Source organism: Fragaria vesca, linkage group LG7, assembly GCF_000184155.1.
Source record: "Fragaria vesca subsp. vesca linkage group LG7, FraVesHawaii_1.0, whole genome shotgun sequence".
In the NCBI taxonomy this organism is placed as follows: Eukaryota; Viridiplantae; Streptophyta; class Magnoliopsida; order Rosales; family Rosaceae; genus Fragaria; species Fragaria vesca.
Window position 1 is genome coordinate 1976315 of NC_020497.1, and position 21174 is coordinate 1997488.

At 37.2% G+C, this 21174-nt stretch overlaps 5 protein-coding genes across 5 annotated transcripts; 1 reads left to right on the top strand and 4 right to left on the bottom strand.

The window, feature by feature from the left end:
* Positions 1-4562: 4562 nt before the first annotated feature.
* On the bottom strand, positions 4563-5973 carry LOC101291972. Its single transcript, XM_004308180.1, has 3 exons — positions 5854-5973; positions 5565-5690; positions 4563-4726 (listed from the first exon to the last, which is right to left on the bottom strand). Exons 1-3 carry the CDS (start codon positions 5906-5908, stop codon positions 4563-4565), a joined length of 345 nt encoding a protein of 114 aa, XP_004308228.1. The 5' UTR covers positions 5909-5973.
* Positions 5974-10141: 4168 nt separating this feature from the next.
* On the bottom strand, positions 10142-10924 carry LOC101292263. Its single transcript, XM_004308181.1, has one exon. The coding sequence runs from the start codon at positions 10922-10924 to the stop codon at positions 10142-10144; it is 783 nt and encodes a 260-aa protein (XP_004308229.1).
* Positions 10925-12343: 1419 nt separating this feature from the next.
* Positions 12344-13263, bottom strand: LOC101292555 (uncharacterized mitochondrial protein AtMg00310-like). The gene is made up of 2 exons (XM_004308182.1): positions 12790-13263; positions 12344-12430 (listed from the first exon to the last, which is right to left on the bottom strand). The coding sequence occupies exons 1-2, from the start codon at positions 13261-13263 to the stop codon at positions 12344-12346; spliced, it is 561 nt and encodes a 186-aa protein (XP_004308230.1).
* A 1851-nt stretch (positions 13264-15114) lies between these two features.
* LOC101292848 (luminal-binding protein 3-like) lies at positions 15115-15909 on the top strand. The gene is given in 4 exon segments (XM_004308183.1): positions 15115-15143; positions 15513-15628; positions 15631-15817; positions 15819-15909. Coding segments are annotated over 4 exon segments (423 nt in total).
* A 329-nt stretch (positions 15910-16238) lies between these two features.
* Positions 16239-17774, bottom strand: LOC101301522 (zinc transporter 1-like). The gene is made up of 3 exons (XM_004306504.1): positions 17145-17774; positions 16890-17039; positions 16239-16647 (listed from the first exon to the last, which is right to left on the bottom strand). The coding sequence occupies exons 1-3, from the start codon at positions 17772-17774 to the stop codon at positions 16342-16344; spliced, it is 1086 nt and encodes a 361-aa protein (XP_004306552.1). The 3' UTR covers positions 16239-16341.
* Positions 17775-21174: the final 3400 nt, after the last annotated feature.

A 21174-nucleotide genomic window follows, 5' to 3' on the forward strand; every position in this document is an offset into this window, starting at 1 on the left:
CTAGCAGTCACTCTTTAAAGAACAAATGCAGTCACGTATTTTTTTTTTTTTTTTACTATAAGCTTATTAGTTACTAACTTGACCACCCGTACTAACTTGGTGATGGTGTGTTTATATAGATAATGCAAGACCTAAACCAACAATGAGAAGCCTGGTAATATATTTATCTCTGTTTTTAACTTCTACTAATACTCTGTGATTAGCAGTCAGTATGTATAGACCAATGATCGTTATATATATATATACATGCTTAACATCCTAGCTAGACCCGGTTTATATAGTTTGGATTTTGAGGCCAGAAATCTGCTTAGGTTGATTCTATATGATTATGGGAATCGAGTTATAACTGCAATGTTAGATGCTCAATCAATAGTCTGATAATAATCTAATATGAAACATTTTCAGATATGCTGCGTTGATTGATTGTCGATCTTATAATTAATTTCTTTAGATCTTTGGTAGATTTGCTCAATAGTATTAAATGCTATTTTACACCAATGTTGTAATTATAGTTTAACTTTATAGAAATAGTGTAAACAAATATGGTGATATTGTTCTCAATGTTGTAATTTCATTTGTTCAAGTAGATGTTAAATGCGGGTAGAAATTTGGTCCGGTTCCAAGTTGATCTGATCCAATCCAATCCAAATAAGGCGGTTAGGATCGGATTCTAATATAAAAATGCAGTTTTCCGTGCATCTGATCCGTTTACTGAAGTTCAAATCGGATCTTGAAATAAAAAATTCAAATAACCGTTGGATTGAACTAGATCAATTGTAAACCGTTAGATTTAGGCTAATGAAAAGATAAAACACAAAAAGTAGTTTGCTTCTTTTTCTTTTTTGTGAAGACTTTGTTAAGTTTGAAACTTCCAATTGTTTTATGTTTAAGTTATGGGTATATAACACAAAACTACCATTTACAAATACAAATGATAAAAAAATCTTTAATTGTTCCACATGATAAAAAGGTAACCTCCAAAACATATTAGATGATAAAACAGTTACCTCTAAAATTATTAAATGATATAACAGTCCATCTGAGATTTTTTTATTGACGCTTATACCCTTCTGTCTTCCTCGTCTCTCTAAGATCAGTGAGCATCTTGAGGATCTGAAAACCCAACCCCCAAAAGCGCGACTGAGAAGCGCTCTTTCTCACGGCGTCGTACCGGTGGACATAGTTTCCTCTTAGCATCGCAGTCATGTCTGTGGCTTTGGGGGTGACGAGCTCCAGTGAAAGAGAATCGAAGCTCGAATGTTTCTCGGCGTCTCCGGAAAATTTTTCGACTCCGGCCACGGCTGCAATCGAGACCGATGGCAGTAGCTTCATCTTGACGAGGTAAAGAAGCCTGTTGTAGTTTCGCTTCACCTCCTTATTGAACTTGAGTTTGGTTGAGTTTTGAAGATCTGAGATTGTGGATTTGGATTATGAAAGGGGATGCTGTCATCACACTGCAGTGTGCTTATGGCGTGGTGAAGAACTCCATTAAGGCCTATTTTGAGCGAGCTGGTGGGTATGTTATTGAAGTTCCATTTCAATTTCCAGTGAATTCCGGTGAAGAAATAGTAAATGAATTTCAGATGGCTTTGGTGAAGGAAAAGGCTAGTGGTAGAAGAGTTAGGTTAGCTCTGATTAAGAGTTACATCCATGCCATCTGTTTTACTTCCAGTTAAGAAATTGGTTGAAGTGTGCAGGGAAGAAGGTGTTGATCAAGTTTTCATAGATGGGGCTCATGGTGTTGGGTGTGTAGATGTTGATATGCAAGAAATAGGGGCAGATTTTTACACTAGTATGTAAATAGGGGCAGATGTTGTGTCTTTTCCTGCATTCTGTGTATGTAAATACATGTAACTGGTTATGTAGCATTTATGTAACTACCAAGGTAACTATCAATATGTATTTACATAGACAGTTAGATAGGTAGTTTAATGTAGTTACATAAGTAGCTACATAGGGTTTTCTTAACTGTCTTTATCAGTGTAACTAGTTAAGGTTATGAAACTATCCATTTAATTAGTTATGATTGTCTTTCCACAGGTAGCTGGGAGTCATTCCTATCATTGGTTTGGATGAAGAGGAGAGTGATATTGAGATCACAGTGACGAAGGAAAAGGAGATTAGGATAAAGGTGACGGAGGGTATTTGATTATTCTCCGATACTTGATTAGAGTATTATCTTTGTCTTTGAGTTCTGTTAGCTTGATTGGAGAATAGTTTTTTAGTTTGATTTTCTATCCGAGTACAATCAATTGATACTATCATTTACCTAAATGTTGGGTTGTTCTGTGCTACTATGAATTTCTATTAAAAGACTTGACTGGTGTCCTTTATTCTTGTCCTCCTCCTTCAACGAAAACCGATACTAGTACAAGCTCAATGTATAACCAGAGAAAGTTTGAACATTTGAGTGTTGAGTTTTCTTTCTAATACTCCGCTAGTTACATTGCCAGTTAGATATTACTTAACCAGTTAAATTTCCAAACCATCTCTATTGTTGCGGTGCAGCGGCACGCTGCAAAAAATTAGTTTCATAACCAGTTACTTGGGTAGTTACATAGCCGGTTACATGTAACTATCCATGTAACTATCTATGTAACTATTGTAACTATATATGTAACTATCTATGTAACTATCCAGCTATCCATGTAACTACAGTTTGATAGTTTTCTGGGTAGTTACATACATGTTACACTTGTGTAACGATATTAACCTGCCTATGTAACTATCTACGTATGTAATTATCCATGTAACTATGCATGTAACTATCAATGTAACTATCCATGTAACTATCCATCTATGCAACTATTCATGTAACTGTGCATATAACTATCCATGTAACTACAGTTAGGTAGTTTTCTAGGTAGTTACATATATATATGTTTGATAGTTACATGGGTAGTTACATACATGCTACACTTGTGTAACGACATAACCTGCCTATGCAGCTATCAATGTAACTATCCATGTAACTATCCATCTATGTAATTATCAATGTAACTATCCACGTATGTAACTATGCATGTAATTATCCATGTAACTACAGTTTGATAGTTACCTGGGTAGTTACATACACGCTACACTTGTGTTCACTTATGTAACAACAAAACCTGTCTATGCAGCTATTAACTATGCATGTAACTATCCATCTATGTAATTATGCATGTAACTATCTATCTATGTAACTATGCATGTAACTATCCATGTAACTATGTATGTAACTATGCATGTAACTATCCATCTATGTAACTAAACTATCCATCTATGTAACTATGCATGTAACTATGCATGTAACTATGTATCTATGTAACTATCCATGTAACTTTTCATCTATGTAACTATCCATGTAACTTTTCATCTATGTAACTATCCATGTAACTACAGTTTGATAGTTACATGGGTAGTTACATACATGTTACATTTGTGTAACGACATTAACCTGTCTATGTAACTATCAATGTAACTATGCATGTAACTATCTATCTATGTAACTATGCGTGTAACTATCAATCTATGTAACTATCAATCTATGTAACTATCTATCTATATACAGATTGCTAATTACATGGGTAGTTACATGGATTTTAATAGATTTATGTTCTGAGATTGTCGTTAGTCGTTTGGTCTTTGCATTGAATCATTTGAACAAAGTCGGGGAATAATTCCAAATCAAAATGATCAATTAACTTAGTCCAGAATAGAAAATGATCATAGTCCTCACAATTACTAAGGACACCCATCTTGCTCAACTTAGATTCTCCATAGGCATCACCTATCTATTTCTTGTTGTCAGCTACACTTTTCCATCTCTATAACAATCATACTTCAAAGCTTTACTCCTTCATAATCAGTAAACTAACAATGTTAGCAACTACATGAAACTTCCGCCACCCAAAACAATAACTTCACAGTGGTCACCCATTGCCGGAATCCCAACTGCTTCCAATTCTCCAATTCATCTAATTCCAACATATATAACAATCACAAACATGCTTTGAGATTCATAACTACTGGAAATCACTAAACTAAGATTGAAACACCACCATGTACCACCACTGCCAACACCAAACACAGTAAACCCAAACAAACCTGCAACTCAGCTCTCTACCTCCAATTCTACAATTTATATAATTCCAGACAACATAATAATCATCAATCCAACTCCAGCATACAAATTCAAAACCAAAAAACAATAGAAACACCTCCACCACTGTCGTGCACAGCAGCACACACGGCGGTCCTCCTCTGCCAAAACCCAACTTCTTCAACACCCAACCAATCTCAATTCCAATTATAGAAACATGTAAAGCTCATCGAATAGACCAACTTTAATACCTGTGTCGAAATAGAAGCTCACCGGAATCCGTCAAACTCTCACCGGAAAATCCCAGAACTTCTTCTCTTCGATTCTCCCTCCTCCAAGCTTCTCTTCAAAAAATAAGGTCATAGAGACGTTCTCCAGATTGAGGCGAAGCTACCACCACCATTCATGTCCGCCGCCGTGGCCAGATTCGTAAACTCGCCGGTGAACCCAGAAAGTACTTCTCTCCTCCGATTCTCTTTCAGCATCGCTTCTCCATGAAATCTGATACAACAGAGATGTCAGGGACGACGAGATGAAGACGTGGACACCAGTCCTGCGCCGGGAGGCGGCCGGACGACGGAGGAGCAATTCGCAGCTCCACCCTGCTGCAAAACGTCGACGTCTCGACGAGGTCGGTCTGGACTGTGTATTTTTGGGAGCGAGAGAAATGATTATGGTTAATGTGTTGTTATTTTTGTCAGTGGCATGACATGTAATTTTTTAAAAATTTATGGGTAACGGTTTAAAGAATTTAAATGTGTGTATTGTTTTATCATCAAGGAACATTTGTTAATATTTTTATCATTTATTACTTCTAAATGTACAATTTTATCATTGGCCCTTAAGTTATTTTGTGTCCAAGTTGGTTTGAACCTTTGAAAACTTGGAATATCTTTACTTTCATGAAAATATGTCTTAAATTCCAAGCTTTTCAGATCCGAAAAAAATCCGAGATCTGAACCGGTTTTTTTCGGATTCAGATTCATTCGGATCGTGTATTTAAAAATACAAATCCGATTAGAAATAGTTAAACAATTCGGATCGCGGATTCGAATGCAGCCCTAGTAGAAATTGTAGGATAAACACATATATGATTACCACTTTTAGAACGTAATCATTCAAATGAGAATCTACTGTGATCTAATAAACACAAATGCATGTTTTTTCTTAGTTATCACCGTTCGTCGTTAAAGTGATAACATGAATCCTAATAGTAGTAACATGAGTCCACATTATTTAGTCTTGGTATCATCCGTAAAGTTTGTTGAGCACTAGTATAGGAAGTTGAAAGACAACTTAATTTATTGATTTATTCATAAAACAGTTCATACGCTTAGACATCGTGCATGATTATTAACATGCTGTCTAGCTTATACAAAAAAAAGTTGCCCTATAATTAGCTCCATGCATGATTAGCTTCTAAGATTAGTCACACATGGCTTGAAGCATACGCATTTTTGTGTGGCAGGGATGCATTTGCCGCCTAAGTAATCTTCTTGAAGACAACACTGGTTACATTTTCTATTATTGAAGCACATCCCTTTGAATGTTCTGCTGCGGACTTGGCATATTTTTCTCTGCGCCTCACTGCGAATCACCGTCTCTTCTGCACAAGTAATAACCAATGTTAATGGATACTACTCTGTCTAGAGAGTAACGATCCCTAATGAAGTTTTTATACAGTTGTTGCCGGAAGTGATGTGATTACCATGGAAATGACTATGTATATAGATTCATGATAACGGAAATATTAAGGAAGAGAGACTTACCAGAAGCCAAGAGAACGATGAAGAACAAAACAAGCCCCAGGAACTTTTTGTCCATAATTTATCTTTGTTTTTAACTTCTACGAGTACTCTGTGATTAGCAGTCAGTATGTGTAGACCAATGATCGATCTTAATATCCTAGACCCGGTTTATATAGTTTGGATTTCGAGGCCTGGTAATAAATTTTCTTTTCCAGAAATCTGCTTAGGTTGATTTTATATGATTATGGGAATCTGGTTATAACTGCTTTCTACTATTGCAATAGTCTGATGATAATATAATATGAAACACTTTCAGATATTTCTTTCGAGTTTTGATAGATTTGCTCAATAATATTGAATGCAATAATATTGAACAAATCCAAAATTAATATAGATAGATATCGATCCTGTATGGGGGCGAATCTTTGGCAACAACAGAAGAAACATATATAGAGATAGAGATGGATACAAGGATCTTTGGCTTTCTGTTCTTCCTTTTATAAACTTCAAGTCTTCAAGTACCCGGAGTACGTAAGTTTTGCCATCGTTGCCTATAGATGTGCAGCCTAAGTCCGTATATATATGATGAGCACTACCACTAAGACTTATAAATCTTGATTAGCAATTAGGACTCGCTAAGCATTCTTGCCTATTGATAATTTGATACAATATATGTTCATTTGAAGATCGATCAATTCGTTTCTTCCCACAGTGGATGGCTTAATTAAGTCGCATATATAACTGTAATCTTTTCTTATTTTTGGTTTCTTATCATGAACTGCAGAAGAGTTGATATAACTGAATGGAACTGATATATGAGAGTTGCCAAGCCGAGAGTTCAAAGGCCCTTGCTTATTTTTATATGATAACAGCGTTGTGCTGAATTCATGCAGGTTTTGGTCGGATTGGGCGGTTGGTTCTAGCTATACGAATAGCGACCACCAGGGATGATATAGAAGTGGTGGCAGTGAATGATCCTAAGGTACATGGTAAGACTGTCGTATCACTAGTATATTGCTAATCGTAGTTATTAATAGTATATCACTATATTGTGAAGTATGTTAATTTCTTGTGATAACTAGGTTGCGTCTAGTGTGATAAATGCAGTAGTCGTGGGTGTATGCAAGCATTAGTCTGCTTCTAATACAACTGCTTAATGTTGACCAAATGTACATATTTCATATGAATTATTTTGGTGTTTTTTTTTTATAACTTTTATTAAATAACTCACATACCCTACATATGTCAATAAGGTTTGAACTCATAACCTCAAAGTTGCTAGTTAACACCTTAACTAATCAGGCCACGGCTCACCGACAATTATTTTGGTGTTTTGTTACATTTTTTTATTTGTAGTGTTTTCTGATTCCTGTTTCTTTCACTATGTGTATATATATAGTTCTTTTATTTTCTATTTTTAAAATTGGTGTGTATATGTATGGCTGAACTTGAATACAGCGAACTATATGTATACCAGATAATCGCATAATGAATAGATATAGTTTAACCATACATATACACAACAATTTTCTATAGATATAGTTCTTTTATTTTCTATTTTATATTGTATCTGGTATACAGCGCTGCATGCTATGCAGCCTGCTAGAATTCTAGAGGGGCAACTTCTCAAAATCAGTCTCCGTGCAAAGCACATGCAATCACCCCTATTAGTGTATGTATGCTATGCCGTGCTGCACAACAGACATACCTGAACTTATGAACCAACAGTTGCATCAGACCAAAACCAAAACACACGTTAAGTTGCACTGCAATTTGTTTGACTGTTCGACGATAGATTCAGCAAGCCTTGTAGCACCTGCATCGGCGTCGAACATGGGAGCATTCGCCGTAATTGTAGCCCTCACCCCGACATCTCACGACATAGATGCTGTCCTTGATGCATAGCCCTTTGAATGTTCTGCTTGGGTACTCGCAGATCCTTGCTTCACTCTGCATATTTACCGTCTCTTATGCGTACAAAATTACAAATCATCACGTACAGATTGTTAAATTACTTTGCTAGTTTGCTCATTCAAAAGATAAACGATAAACTACGTAGTAGTTAGTAGTAAACATAAATGAATATCAGAATATCATGATTTGCTGAGAAGAGAGACTTACGAGAAGTCAAGAGGATGATGAAGAACAAAACAAGCCCCAAGAACTTCCTGTCCAAGCCTTAACACTCACTCATGTATATATTGTTATAACAAATGAACACTTGAAATGCTAGACCTTAGATAGCCTGCTTTTATAGTTTGGATTTCAAGATCTGGTGAGGGGAAATTTAGTCTAGAAAATCTGCTTTATCGACTCTTGATAAAAATGGCAATCAGTTAAGATTTGCTCAATCAATCTTCTGGGTTCTCTTACATATGCCGCACCATTAACATTTTTTCTTTTCTTTTTTTCTTTTTGGTTCTTTATTCAAGAAACTTAATTAAAGGACCTTTGTTTTTCCTTTTGCAAAAATGGTTTATACAAGATCCCAATAAAGCAAAGTTATCAGAGAATGTGAAGGCTTGTTTCATAATTTTAGATTAACAAAGGTTTATGATTTGGTTCGGTCAGGTTACAAAGAACCACCTCGCAAGGAAATTTTACAATATGTTTATATGTTTATGTGTATGACATACATATAATTACCATCTTTATAACATAATCATTCAAATAAGAACCTACTGTAATTTGATGAGAACATTATTTACCTCCGTGCTCATATTCATCTTTAGAGTGATAACATAAATCCTCGTATTAGTAATATCACTAATACGAGTCCTTAAAGTAATATCATAATTTAGTCTTTGATATCATCCGTAAAGTTTGTTCGAACACTCAATATTAAGTTAATGGAAGTTGAAAGAGACAACTTCCTTAATTGATATATTCATAATAACGTTCATACACTTGGATATAAAGCATGATTATTAACATGCATGCTGTCTAGCTTATTATACAAAAGTTGCCTTGTAATTAGCTCCATGCATGCTTAATCAGCTTCTCATTATTGCTAAGATCAGTCACACACATGGCTTGAAGCACATGCATTTTCGTGTGACCATGTTGCATTTGCCGCCTAAGTAATCTTCTTCAAGACAAGTCTCGTTACATTTGTTGTTATCCAAGCACATCCCCCTGAATGTTCCGCTGGGGACTAGGCATGGCTTTGGTTGTCTCTTCGCTTCACTGCGAATCACCGTCTCTTCTGCACAAGTAATCAACAATGTCAATATCCGATACATCGTCAACAGATTAACGATTCCGAACTGGAGTTTTTGTATAGTTGTTGCCAATACAGATGATAGATTCATGATGGAAAATGAAGAGAGACTTATTTACCAGAAGCCAAAAGGACGATGAAGAACAAAACAAGCCCTAGGAACTTTCTGTCCATAGCTTACTTCTGGTTTTACCTTCTACAAGTACACTGTGATCAGAACTCAGTATGTATATACCAATGATGTATATATGCATGCTTACCTTCTACAAGTACTTAGCTTTTATAGTTTGGATTTCGAGGCCGGCCTGGTAATAAATTTTCTTTCCCAGAAATCTGCTTATGTTGATTTATATGATTATGGGAATCTGGTTATGGCTACAATGTCAGATGCTTAATCTGAAATAGTCAGATAATAAGTCTAATAGGAAACACTTTCAGATATGCTGCATTGATCGATTGTCGATCTGTTATTAACTTCTTTTGAGCTTTGATAGATTTGCTCAATAATACTGAATGCAATACTTTACTTCTTTTTTATAAGAATTTATTTTTTATTAGAATAGAAATGGTTTAGAATTCTTATTAGGAATAATCCAATAGAGGAAGATCCTTGTACCAAATAATGTAAAGGAAGTTTATTAATTGATCAAGTCATTTTATTGATCAATGAAATGTAGGAAAACAATACACATAAGTAACTTCCTCTTAGTTTTTTTTTTTTTTTTTTGGATCAAAAGAATCATTCATAATATAGAGTAAAACTTACATCAATAGAGCATATATGACCTCGTTAAACCCTACTTCACAGGGAAGAGTACCACACTCCAACTCAAATCAATTACACTACACAAATCAGCAACTAAAACATGACTAAGTCATTCCGGAACCATTCTCCACCAATAGATATGGAATGGTAAAGAAATAGCATATTTAGCCACATAATGTGCTGTATTATTACTACTTCTTGGGATAAAACCCAAACTAAAAAACTGAAAATAACTTAGAAAAGTTCTTATCTCATCCACTATTGCTCCTTTTGGGCTGAGGTCTTCTTCTGCAAGATTAATAGCGTTAACAACAGTTTGAGAATCACATTCCACCTCTACATGAGTGAACCCAGCCTGAACACGTACAAAAGTGAAGTCCATTTCTTAGAGCCATCATCTCGCAACTATAAGGACTAGGAAAACCAACCCCAGGTGTCGCCAATATCCCAATACAAGCTCCTTGATCATCCCTACAAACTGCTCCTGTTCCAAACAATCCATTTTTTTGATCCAATCCTCCATCGACATTGAGTTTGATCTTACCAGGGCTTGGTAGTCTCCATCTCTCCTTCACTCCTCTGTTCACATTTGACTCATTTGAATTCAACCCCTTCTCGTCCTTATTCCAACTACCCCTCCATACCTCCCACCAGCATTCAACTGCCGTAAAGAAAGCCACAACATCTCCTGTAAATCTGCCATGTACCCTATCATTCCTCCATTGCCACAATTTCCAACATATTACTCCAAACCATTCTAGATCATCTCCATTCGCAACCATTCCAACATGAGCAAAAAGATCAAAGAAAGAATTTTCCTTCCATACCTTGCACACCTCTGACAGAAAAGTACGACTCCAAACTTTTTGAGCAAAAGAGCATTCCCATAACACATGTAAAACAGACTCCATAGCTGACCCGCAACCTCCACATTTTGAGTTTTCATAGAGCTTCTGACGCTTCAATTCTCCTAAACAAGGTAAGAAACTATTACAACCTCTCCATAACAGAACTTTGATTTTATTTGGAACATTCAACCCCCACAATTTCTTCCAAATCTTCTGTGAATTAGATCCACTGTTCGATCCTCCACTACTAGACTCCATCCCCGCCACTCTTTCTTTTTCAGTCATCCCCCTCCAATAACCTGACTTGACAGAGTATTTTCCATTCCTAGCCTGTTTGAAGGTCCTAGAGAGGGGGGGGGGGGGGGTGGAATAGGCCTTTATTACTTTTTCGTCCAATTCCGTTCACAAGGATAGCAAACATTTAGCTATCCTGATAACAGGGAGACGTAGTAATAAATAAAAGAACAAGTACTGAAAAGTAAAAGAAATAACACCAGTACGTTTTTTATTTGCAGAAACCCTGCACCAGGGAGAAAAACTGCGTGCCCCTAACTCTTGAGGGACAAGCATTTCCACTATGTAAAACTCACTTCTTACAAGATTATAGTCTAGGGATACAACGACGATTTGCAATCCTGCCTAGTCTACCCACTAGTCTAGATCTATCTCTCCTGTCTCTGAGTGACTCACCTCACTCCTCACAAGATTATAGTGTAGGGATACAACAACGACTTGATATCCTGCCTAGTCTATCTACTAGTCTAGACCTACCTCTCTTGTCTCTTAAGTGTTTACATATGAAGGTATAAGAAGAAGTTTCAACTCAGAACTCAGCTAACGCCTTTAATTGATTCTTCTTGAACATTTATCAGAATACTCAACTCAAAACTCAGCTATCCTAATGAGAGGGATTCTTCAGACCTCAACTAACACCTTTAACTGACTCTCTAGAACTCAGCTCTCCTCGATTAACTGATCCTTCTTGAGTACTTTTGGGGTTGCTGCACTACCATCACTCATGATATGCAGAATGCTAATGGGTTTATGAAAAGAGTTTTTGCTCTTGCTCTTCCTCTAAGATTTACAATCACCAAGGGAAGACTTAGAGGCAAATGAGCAATGCAAGGTAAAACCTAGACCTAGCTAAAACAATGTAGAAAACTACATCTTGACAACCAAGGAGCAAGAAGAGACTTGCTCCATATATATAGGCAAAGTGCAAGCTAAATGAGAGCATGCCCGTTTACCAAAATGGGAGGCAACTTTTGGACTTTAGTCCTTGTCCAAACTCATAAAGTGAGAGGGCCAAGGAACAAACAAAAGGCTCCAAGAGAGTAAAAACAAACACAACTCTCTTATATCATAATGGTCCAATAAGGAAGAAACAAAAGGTTTTGTGAATGAAGGAGACACAACAAAATCTATTCCTATATGAGGACACATAGGCCAGCTGATAGCTTGGGCAGTGCATCACATGGCTCAGCAGCTAACTTGGTTTGTGTATCACAAAACCCAGCTGGACTCAAAAAGGAGCTGCCCTAAAAGTGCTTTAGTCATGTGCTCATGGGTTGGAAGAATAACACAACCCTAGACTAACTTAGAGCTCAAGCACGATGAAAAATGTTTTGCTAAAAGAGATTTGAAATTCAAATACTTGAAAAGCTGAAACAAAACCATTTAAATCTGCACGAAGTCAGACTCAGAGATTAGGATAGATACAACAAGGGTGTCCACCAAATCTGGATGGCAAGCAAAGCTGTCATCCTGAATGAATGTGATGCACATGCATGAACTACCTGATGCACATGCATGAACTACCTGATGCACATGAGATCTAGGCAGGTCTTCATTCTTCACTTGTGATATCCTTACCATCAGGATATATAAAATAGCTTGTGTCTTGTGTTTTGATCATAAAATGGATAGCCAACAATCCTTATACCAACACTATTATAGTGCCAAATACATCTATCCACTCCTCCATTCCTAGATAACAGAATAGATAGAATCATGTTGGCTTCTGACTCAACAAACAAGCTTCTCACCTTACCAACATCCCATTCGTTATTAAAAATTAAGTTTTTCACTAACAAATTATCCTTTGCTGAGATTGGAGAGAATACCTTAAAAGAAAAAGGCTGAGGAATCCATTTGTCCTTCTTTACATTTATCAATGCTCCATCACCAACCCTCCATCTGATCCTAAGCTCCAACAATTCTTTCCCCCAACTTAATCCATTCCACATCATTGAAGCCCCTCTGCGACAGCCTGCTCTCATCCATTTTGTAGAGTGAAAATATTTCGCCCTGAGCAGTCTGCTAACTAAAGAGTTAGGGTTCTGCATTAGTCGCCAAAAGGTCTTTGCAAGCAGTGCCAGGTTGAAGGTCTCAAGGTCACGAAAACCTAAGCCTCCCTTCCATTTACTCGCACATAGTTTCTTCCATTTACAAAAATGCATACCTTTCTTCCCTCCACCCTTTCCCCACCAGAAATTTGAAATCTTTGATTGGAACACCTTTAAGACACCTTTTGGTAGCTGAAACACACTCATTGTATAAGTGGGAATAGCTTGTGCAACCGCTTTGACCAGAGTCATCTTCCCTGCCTTAGAAAGAAATTTACCATGTCATCCCACCAAATAATGATCCAACCTCTCATGTAGCTTTCTGAACATTTCTTTTTTATTCTTTCCAGCCATGGTTGGGAGACCTAAGTGCCTTTCATGAAAAGGAACCACTGAGACACCTAAAATCCCCTGAATTTCTTCTTTCATCTCTGGACTAATACCCGGTCCAAAGGCAATTAATGGCAGATTTGGCAAAATTAATTTTCTGACTCGCTGAAGCTTCATACAGCAGAAGAGATTTAATACCTCCTGGATACTGGCCTTGAAAAAGATCAGACTGTCATCTGTAAATAATAAGTGGGAAATCGACGGTGCGTAATTGCTTGCTTGTACACCATGAATGAATCCCATTAAATCAGCATGAGATAATAAGCTCGAAAAGCCCTCAGAGCAGAGGAGAAACAAATACGGGGAGAAGGGGTCCCCCTGTCGTAGTCCTCTAGTAGGGTGAAAGAAACCTGAAGGTTGACCTTCCCACAAAATTGAGAAAGATGTCGACCTTACACAACGCATTATCAGATTTACCCACTCTACTGCAAACCCCAGTTTGAGCATGATTTTCTCCAAGAAGTCTCATTCCACTCTATCATACGCCTTGCTTATGTCCAACTTCAACACCACATTCTGATCACCACTTCTCGATAACCTCCTTATTGTATGAACTGTCTCAAAAGCCGTAATCACATTATCATGAATATGACGTCCAGGAACAAACGCACTCTGAGCAGGAGAAATCACTGAGTCAAGGATGCCTTGCTTATGTCCAACTTCAACACCACATTCTGATCACCACTTCCCGATAACCTCCTTATTGTATGAACTGTCTCAAAAGCCGTAATCACATTATCATGAATATGCCGTCCAGGAACAAACGCACTCTGAGCAGGAGAAATCACTGAGTCAAGGATGCCTTTCATTCGGTTAATAATACATTTAGAAATCAACTTATAGAGCAATGTGCATATATAGACTAATCGGCCAGAAATCTATTGTCTGTAGAGGCTCTGGAACTTTCAGAATTAAAGCCAGCAAAGTATGATTAACTTCCTCTTGGTTGTATTTCAAAATGAGAGTAGGTACGTACTCATCAATTTTAATTATGTTTTTAATGGATATATTTCATAAATTGATCTAAAGAAAGAAAGAAAAAAAAAGAGTTAGTTTTTATAACTAATCTCAACGGTTAGTTGTTATTAGATCTAAAGGATGACATTCTGGTTATAATTTTGATTATAATTTTTATGTCACGGATCATGTACTATTGTTAATTTTTTTTTTATGAGAATATAGTATCTATAATTAAATTTAGAATACGACAAAGTTAAACATAAATTCAAATCATGATGTGGAGTATAATTTGATCTAGCTGCATAAGTTTCTCCTTTGTGAGTGGAAGATCATGTGTTCAACTAAAAATAAGCTAGTAGTTGTATCTGAGTTGTTTATTTTATCAAAAAATAAACAAATTCAAATCATGATTAATGAGTGACATCTTCATGACACATTGAAAGCATGATGTTTCACATAGTATAAACTTTATGATTAATAGCTAGTAGATCTACAACATTCACCATCTTTCTTGTACCAGCCAATAGAGATGTGATCTATAGTTATAAACTTATAACCACCAAGTGGATTCCATAACAATGAATCTATGAGAACTAAAAATGTAATATGTGGTAATGAATTACGTTCTTAAAAATTGATCGAGATAGTGGAGAAAACTTAATGGTAGAATACAGTTAGAACAACCTGTGGTTCAACTCTTGATCTCTTCTACAAGACTACAAGAGCAAGTCGTCTCATGGTTAAATGTAGACTATGGCTGAAATTGAAAAGGGTATGAGAGAGTATGAAGAGGAAATGGTAGCTCTGCAACTAGATGGCTCTCATGAAGACTATGAACGTGTGATCTGCTAATCTTTCAAGATGATTATGAAAGATTGGAGCTTGAGGTTCAGAGGTTGATTTAGATGATCTTATGAGGAAGAGAGAGCTAGAAGATCTACAAGAACTAACGGGTTTAGGTTTATTGGCATTCCAATGAATTTAACAGAGTTGTTGAAATTTTAATTTCAACTTTTGTTATCATTGACCTTACCATTTTATAGGGATTTAACTGTAAATCATTACTCTGAAAATTTTAATTTTAACTTTTCTTATCATTGGTCTTACCATTTTGTAGAGATTTAACTGTAAATCATCACTCCATTGGACAGGGGTATTCCTCGGATTGAATTCACTTCTGAAACTGATACAAATGGTACCCTGAATGTCAAGGCATAAGACAAGGGCACTCACAGATCTGAGAAGATCATCATCAATAATGACAAGGGTTGTTCATAGTCAATGAGGCAGAGTTAGCTGATGAGGAACAGAAGGTGAAGGAGAGCATTGGTGGCTATGATACCCTGAAAAAGTTTATCTACAACTTGAAAAACCAGATCAACGAAAAGAACATGCTTGCTGAAATGCATAAGCATGATGAGAAGGACCAGCTTGAGACTTCTGTGAAGAAAACACTGATGGATGAAGGACAACTAGACGGCTGAGAAGGTGGACTATGAGGAGAAGCTCATGGAGGTTGAAACAGTCTGTTTACCAGAGGTCAGATGATGCTCCTGTGGTTTAATTCAGCATCTGGTTGATATCATTTGAGGTTATATAGGTTAAGGGTGAGGGTTTTGATCGTAAAAAGATAGGGAGAGAATACCTACTCCTTTGGAGATAAGAACTTTTTGATAGGCCAAGCAGACAAGTACTACATTCTACATGTGTCATACTCAGCATTACATATTCACAGTTTTCACATTCGATATTACCAATGCTGCTGGACTACCTACTGTGTGGAAAAAGTTACTTACTGTTGAAAAATTTACTTACTGTTCTAGGTTAATTTGCTTGTCCGTAATTTTACAATGTAAACAATGTCGAGATTTGTGCTTATAAAGGATGTGTAGGAAAAAACTCTACACAATGATTCAAAATAATAGAGGCAGTGGAGAACAAATTTCACAGCAACCAAACATATGCTAGCTGCTAAAACATTCAAGCCCATTTTGCCAAGAAAGACATACAGCCAGTCCCTAGAAGAAGAGAGATATATGACCCCAATTGAATCCTCCTATTTCCTTGCATTCTAGGGCTCATGAAATCTGCTGCAAGTAGGTCAACAAGAGCCATGTAAATTAAAATCCCAGCTGCAGCTGATTCCAAAGTCCCTTGAACAATTAGAGCAGTCGGGCTAGTCTCACTGTAAACTCTTGAAATTGCGGTACCAACTGCAATTCCAATGGGGGTTGTAAGGGAGAAAAATGCCGCCATTATCGCTGCAGACCGAGACTTGAATTGCGCCTGCGAGAAAGAGTAGAAGTTCTATGCTTGTAAGTGGGGAGTGTCACAGCACAGATGCTTTGATATGTTTCAATGTGGTACAACATTTTGAACACATTGTCTAACTTTCAGTACCATATACACATTGTAACAGACGGAAATTAAAATAGTCATTGGTTTCTTGGTAAAAAACAAACCACTCCAGCTTAGTCCATACATCAATACATTGTACTACAGGCTAGCTGTAGCTAGTGTGATTATACCTGAGAGATACAGCCACCAAGTCCAATGCCCTCAAAGAATTGATGGAAAGACAAAGCTACCAGGAGAGGCTTTATCGTATCTGGGTTTTGGGATACTCCCAATGTTATTCCAATTATAACTGAATGGACTAAAATTCCCAGCTCCAACACCTGGAACATGTTCAAAACAATCACAAGACAATGAGGAATTTATTGTGCACAAAACAATATTAGGGAAATGTTGCCAAGTTTCTAACACAATGAAATGAGCCTTACTTGTGAAATGACCCTGTGCCTGATTAATTCTGATGATTTCAATTCTTCAGAGCCATGAGCATTACTAGCCTGCTGTGTGGCACCATGTGTATGACCATGTGCATGACCTGCATGACCATGATCATGACCAACTCTGCTCTCTTCATCATCATCTGTCACCTGGGTTCTCTTTAAGCTTGAGCTTTTGTAGTAGCCAGTTGCCATTGCATCAACCATTAATGTTCCAATGGCAGACATCATACACACAAAGCCTGTGAAGGGGAATTTGCCCCATGGATTTTCTTTTAGGCATGGTGAAGTCAAGGTCTCAAAGGCATCAGGTAGTATGTGAATGAAGGCAGTTGCTAGAATCACACCGGCCGCAAATGCCTTGACAATGAAGAAGATATTGTTCTCGGGTCTCAGAGCTGGGATCTTCTTGCCTAGCAGTGGCAGACTCACCCCCAAAGCACCAGAAACAAGAATTGAAGCAATGGAGCCTAGCTTGTATTTTAGTGCTTCATTGTTGTGGTCCTGTGTGTCTTCAGATTCACAGGTGCACTCCCCAAATACTACTGTGGGGAATAGAAGAATTAGAACTGATGCCACTATCTTCAACATGTTCATAGATGAAGCTTGAAGAATAAACATGATTTGAGAGAGGAGAGGGAAAGGATTAGCTTATAGTAAGCTTTATGGCTTTTGGATCTTTGACAAATTGGGAAGCTTATCCTACTTATATATGGGAAGAGGTAAATGTACGGACAATCGGTGAAAACCTGTCACACATTCTTACCCCATAACAAATGCAGAAATGGATATTTTGGGTCTCAAAAAGGAAAACAGGTTTGTGCAGTGCAATGCATGTAGCATTTTAACATAGGTTGGATGTCCTAAATTTGCAAAATTTACCAAGTAATTTACCCATAGTTATAGATATGTGACCTCATTGTGAAGATAAATGTGGTTAATGAGGGATCATATACATATACTTTATAGGTCTTTTGCAAGTAAATTTGTTTAAATCCGAAGTAATTTACCCAAAGATGATAGATATAGATGTATTACATTATTAAGAAGATAAATGTGGCACTTTCTAACTCTATCAATCTTTTTCAATTTCACATTACAAAACGTGTTTGTTTATCACGCACGACTGCTAGAGTAACATTATTTGCTCGTCAACGACTCATCGGTATCGTGTTATATCTCAAGATTCGCAAAAGTCTCATCACATCATGCTCGTGTTGTTTCAGACTCCCAATAACTCTACAATGAGGTCATCCAAACAAGCATTTTTTAGGGGGAAACAACAAGAAGAATATATAATATGGGTGGTTTGAAATAGAGTTTTCCCTGATGAACACAGCTTTGATAAGGTCTCACATGCATTCAAGCAATTTAGTATGTTGAAAGTGAAGACAGAATGTTGTCATGCAAACACAGTAATCAAGAGAGTTTAGCTTAGATTGCATCGATCTAAAGCTTAGTATAGCTTAGTCATCTCAAAAATGTCGATATATGTCCTCATAACTACTAACTGGATTCTTGTGTGCAGATAATTAAGCACAAATGTTGTGTCTACATATGCGTGTTAAATTGTTTAATACAACTGCTCATCCATTTCACGACCTGGCTGGCTACAGGAACTCGATTAATATAAACTATGTGCTTAATGATTGAGATAAGTACTTGGGAACTATGCTTATTTTTTTTCTTCGGCAAATAACTCATTTAATACGAAAGCGTGCTTCCAATAATGGACTTTGAAGATCCCAATATAGTTTGATAGTAGTAGATTGAGCAAGTCATTTTCTTCATCACTACACTCAAAAATTCGATGATACGTACATAGTTGGTAAGTTGTGTACAAATGGACCCTATGTTTTTTTTTTTTTTTATTAATAATAAAGGATTAGGCGATATTAGTTCTTCGGAGACAGACAATGTAGAGAACAAGTCTCACTCTTAATCCCAAAGGAGAAGGGTCAGCCACACTTTAAGAGCCCACCGCCTGTCCTCTTATTTTTATTTTATTAATAATAATAAAAAAAGAAAAGAAAATTACATCCAAAACAGAGGGGGGGACATATACCTTACCCCTAAAATGAAAGAAAAAGCTAAAAGAACACCAACCCATAAAGAAAAAATTAAGCATATCGTAAATAAGGAAATCCCAGATCATCCATACGAAGGTAATGAGATAGATCAGATGGAGGAGAAGCATGCCATACTAGGGAAGGAGAGAGAAGACCAATGTTTGCCATTCTATCAGCCACTGTATTTCCTTCCTGAAAAATATGAGAGCAACGAAATGTCATCGTACAAATACGTGCTAAGCGGGTGAGCCAGGAAATTCGAAGCGGCCAAAGAGGAACAAAAGAAGAAAAGTTAATACATGTAATCACACGCAATTTAACACTTATCCCTATGTGAATGTGTTATTCTGTTATGAAGTTTGATGTCAATTTTTGAGAGACGAAGCTTAGTTTTCATGACTCGCTCTTTGTAAATTGCATTACCAAACACCAATACCAATGTCATCACAAAATGACACGGTACAAAGTAAAGAAAATAAGACTTGAGAGTCGACGATAATAAGTAACAACGCTATGTTTTAAGTCACTTGAATACTTTCACTAAGACGAGCTTATGTGCGCTTACGAAGAAAATTAAATATAGAGATTTACAAGACTTGGTCATATAAGAGACAGTTTTAAGAGAATGTGAGATACAAATACGTAAGGGCCAATTACATATAAGTCCACTTTGAGATATTTTTTCCCACATAAGTCCACCCTAACATTTTTACCCATATAAGTCCACCCAAGCCTAAATAAGGTTTTAGTTTAAGTATTGAAGTTCAACATAATTACAGTCTGCCATCCAACAAAAAAAATTAGATTTTCTCTTTTATATTTACAAAAATGCCACTAATGTAAAAAGTCAACAACCACTATTCTCCCCGGAAAAGTCTCCGACAGACCTCCGGCGAGGTCTCTGATAGACTCCGGCCGACCTCCGGCAATGCCTCCGGCCGAATTCCGATGAGGTTTTCAACGGTTATGAAAGCTACTACCGCCAGCAAGAAAAGCTACTATCCCTAGCTACAAAAACTACTACCACAGACTACAAAAGCTACTACCGCCAGCAAGAAAATTATTATCCCTAGCTACAAAAGCTATTATCCCTAGCTAGAAAAGCTACTACCACAGACTAGAAAAGCTACTACCACCGATTATAAAAGCTACTACCGCCAGTAATAAAAGCTACTATCCCTAGCTAGAAAAGCTACTACCACCGACTAGAAAAGCTACTACCACCGACTACAAAAGCTACTACCACCAGCAAGAAAACTACTACTGCCAGCAACAAAAGCTACTACCATCGAATAGAAAAGCTACTACCACCGACTACAAAAGCTACTACCACCAACAGAAAAACTACTACCACCAGCAACAAAAGTTACTCCATCAACTAGAAAAGCTACTACCACCGACTACAAAAGCTACTACCGCCAGCAAGAAAAGCTACTATCCCTAACTACAAAAGCTACTACCATACATAATAAAATCTACTACTACCAAGTAATACAAAATATACTATTACAGTGTCAAAAATATACTATCGTAATGACAAAAATATACTACTACTGTGTTGGAAATATACTATCATAACCATAACCAGTCAATTGTGAGTTTGTTGAGCGTTGAGCATGTCAAGAGGACGGTTCCATTCTCGGTAGAGCCTTCGTTTCCCGACTCCGTCGATGCCAGCAACGACGGGTTTATTTGGATCGGATCTAGAGGTGAAGGCGCTAGATGGTTGAGCGGATCAAATCAGAAGGCGTCATCGTCGATCCGGAGGCTTCGTCGTTGGGTCGGTGACGTCGAGGTCGAATCAGAACACGTCAAGGTCAAATCAGAAGAGGCCGAGGTTGAGGCCGAATTAGAAGTCTGGATCGGATCTAGAGGTGAAGGCGCTAGATGGTTGAGCGGATCAAAATCAAGAAGGTGTCATCGTCAATCCGGAGGCTTCGTCGTTGGGCCGG